Source organism: Mandrillus leucophaeus, unplaced genomic scaffold, assembly GCF_000951045.1.
Source record: "Mandrillus leucophaeus isolate KB7577 unplaced genomic scaffold, Mleu.le_1.0 Scaffold101, whole genome shotgun sequence".
NCBI classification, from domain to species: Eukaryota; Metazoa; Chordata; class Mammalia; order Primates; family Cercopithecidae; genus Mandrillus; species Mandrillus leucophaeus.
The window spans coordinates 1424597-1428049 of record NW_012098210.1 but is presented as its reverse complement, the minus strand read 5'-3'; the positions used below and the strand labels follow the sequence as shown (position 1 = coordinate 1428049).

Below are 3453 nucleotides of genomic sequence, written 5' to 3'. Positions count from 1 at the left end.
CCGCCGTACTCTCCGCGCCCGACGCCTTGTGCCTGGACTTGCTGCTCATTTTGACGCCTCCGAGCTTTTGCTCTTGACGTTTTTCTCCGGCGCGACTGTACTCCCGCATTTCCCCGGCGACCCTGACCTCGCTTCAACCCCAGCTAAGGACTGAAACGCCTCTGTCCTTAGGCTGGGGCCCCAGACAAGCTGGGCAAGTTCCCTTCATCCAACACCCTTATTCCTGATGCTGGGTTATCTAAGCCTAAAGCATTTTCAGTTTCTGTCTGTGCCTTTCAGGAACCTCCTGATTTCTTATTGCAAGTTGGACAGGTAGGCTCAGAGCCCAGCTCACCTCCTGTTTCTCCCCAGCCACATCCCCTCTCACATCCCATTCCTTTTTTTTAATTAGTTCCTGGCACAGAAGTCATCTGGCCCTTGACCGTGGGGCAGATACATTTCTGCCCCTCTCCCCACGTTGTCCTGGCCAGGCTTTGGGCAAGCCCACAATGAGTCCAGCAATTTCCTGCAGAACAGCATGGGGGCCACCTGCCCTGCCTGCAAGCTCAGACACCCCTGCAGTAACACCTTCCTGCCCCAACTGACTCCTATTGGGGGGCCTCCACGTGTGAGTTAGTGTTCTGTCCCACATTGGCCCAGATGAGGCGTCCCGGGGGCACTGCTGGTTCTCCTGTCATCACAGAGGCCCTCTCACCTCCTTTTCTGGTCTCTTTACCACCCCTACTCTCTATGCCTCTCCCCATCACCCGCAGGGGACTGCCATTCCCACCAGGACTCCTTCAGGTCTCAGCTTTTACCCCAGGTGGGATTATCAAACATGGATCTCTCTTTTTTTTTTTTTTTTTTGAGACAGAGTCTTGCTGTGTCGCCCAGGCTGAATTGCAGTGGCTTGATCTTGGCTCACTGCAAGCTCTGCCTCCCGGGTTCACCCCATTCTCCTGCCTTAGCCTCCCAAGTAGCTGGGACTACAGGCGGCCGCCACCACGCCCGGCTAATTTTTTGTATTTTTAGTAGAGATGGGGTTTCACTGTGGACTCGATCTTCTGACCTCGTGATTCACCCGCCTTCACCTCCCAAAGTCCTGGGATTACAGGCATGAGCCACCGCGCCTGGCCGACAATTCTTAAGCCAGTCTCTTTCTCCATCTCCTGATCTGCCTCTCTAAATCTTGCATCTCACAGTGTGGTCCCCGGACCAGCAGCATTGACATCACCTGGGAGCTGGTGAGGAATGCAGACTCTTAGGCCCTGCCCGGACCTGCTGAATCAGAACCTGCAATTTACCAAGATCTGTACACACACTACATATGAGAAGCCCCCCCGCCCAGAGCTGTTCCACACTTGCTCCACTCCTCTCCCCAACATTCAGACCCACCTCTGGCTCATTTCCAGCAGACACCCTTCTTCTTACCCAGTGGAGAGGACTCGGGGAATCTTGGCAGAACCCTGCTGGCACCATCAGTGGCGGATGCTCCTCCTCGTTTCTGTCTTTTCACCCATTCTCTTCTCCCCGTCTTCCACTGTGGAGATGGATGTGGAACCTTTTTGCTCAGTCCTGTCTTCTGCCTTTCCTGAGGTTACCCCACTGATCTCCTATTTGTGTCTCAATATGTTCTTTTTTCTGCTCAGATCTCCCCATTCTTAAAAGAACTGTCCCCTCCTCCTCGCCTCCTTCGTAAATTTCTGCCCCTCCTGTGTCTGAGGCTGTTCACAGGAATGCTCTGCCAAGGACGCCTGACTGGCCCCCAGCAAGCCACTCCTGGAGCCCTTGTGGGCTGGCTCCCTTCCAGCCCTGCCTTTCTGCTTCTGCTCTCAGACTCCGTGGTCTCTCTTGGGCTTTAGGTCCTGGGACCTCCTGCCAGCAGTGGGGCTACCCTACCCCCCAACCCCACACACACCGGGGAAACTGCCTTGATGACCAGCGCACACTGTCTTTCTCCTCTGCCCTCTGAGGACCTCAGGCTGCTGTGCCTGGCGCTCTTCTCCTGTTCTCCCCTCATAGAACTCACGTTCCTCCATGGTCTCAGAGAACATCTTTGAGGAAGTGGTCTCCCCATATGGGACTCTCGCTTCTGTCAGTCCTGAACATCAGTGGGTGAGGACAGGGCTGGGCTTGGCCCTCAGAGAGGAGAGGAGCACCTGCCTCTAGGGAGGGTCCCCATCCCAGCAGGCTCTGTTCCTAGGCTGGGATGGGGCTTCTTGGTCTCCACAAGCTCACTGTCCACCAGCCAGGTCTTCTTCCTGACTCCACTGTGTCTGTGCTGGGCACCTCTTCCTGCTGCCCACCAGGCTTGGAGTTTGGGAATCATCTCTAATACTTATCTCTCCCTGTCCTGCAGCTACCCGTTTGTTTGGTCTTAAGGGGTCTCGCTTCCTTTTACTCCCTGCCCCAGTTCCCACAGAGAATATCTTTAACAGCCAAACATACTTTTCCTCCACTGGACTCCACCCTGGCTTGGAGCAGATATGGAATTCCCAGTTCTGCCCACAGCCTCCTCCCTTAGCTCCCGTCCCCAGCTGCTCACCCCCAAACACCCCCATCCTCCTGCCACAGTTTTAAAAAGTGTTGCTTGGATTGGGCCATCGCCTGCTTAGAAACTTTAATGTGTTTTGTGGCTTCTCGAATAGACATTTAGGCCCTTAGTTTGGGAACATTCTAGGCCCTTTGATGCCCTATCCAATTTCTCTTGCCGTCCAGCCTTACCTCCACTCCCTTGCTGAGTGAGTTCCTTGCTTATCCAGCATGGGAGATCACACTGTTCCCCAAACCTAGCTCCCTCTCTCCCAGCTCCAGCCTTCATGCTGGCTGGCCCTTCCCGTGGGAATGCCCTCACTTTGCAGCATTTCTTTTTGTGATGGTTGAAGTGCTTTGGTTGGAGTGCTTTTCATTCTGGAAGGTTGTCCCCAAGGTAGATTGGGGGATAGGTGCTCAGAATTAACCTGCGGTAGAAGGTGGAATCAGTCGGCCCAGGAAAGTGGCACTGAGTTAAGGCTCAGTCATAAGCTGGGGCAGAGTCCCAACGTGCGTGGGTTTCTGTTCTATCTTAACCACATGGAACAGAAAACCAGCCAGGACAGTGTTTGAGGCTTCCCAGAGCCTGCAGCCTCAGAGAAGGGCTCCTGGGTTAGAGCTGCTGAACCAAGGGGTGATGAAGGTCAATGAGCAGTTCTGGGGCAGCACCTGGGGGCGGGAGGTGAGTGTCTCTGGTTTAGATCCAGGTGAAAGTCTGTTGTTTCTTGGAACTCTCTGTGTGGTTTTATTTTGCATTAGTTATCTTATTTTTTAACCTTTCATTTATTTATTTTTTTAGAGTCAGGGTCTCACTCTATCACCCAGGCTGGAGTGCAGTCATGTGATCATAGCTCACTGCATCCTCAAACTCCTGGGCTCAAGTCCTCCCTCCTTAGCCTCTCAAGTAGCTGGGATTGCAGGTGTGCACCACCATGCCTGGCT

The 3453-nt window shown here is 53.9% G+C and overlaps 1 protein-coding gene across 1 annotated transcript in view; it reads right to left on the bottom strand.

The window, feature by feature from the left end:
- The window catches only part of EBF4 (early B-cell factor 4), an 88977-nt gene extending 88868 nt beyond the window's left edge, over positions 1 to 109 (bottom strand). The window contains exon 1 of the mRNA XM_011975467.1: positions 10 to 109. Within this exon, the coding sequence (XP_011830857.1) occupies positions 10 to 109 (100 nt within the window). The remainder of the gene's footprint in view (positions 1 to 9) is intronic.
- Positions 110 to 3453: the final 3344 nt, after the last annotated feature.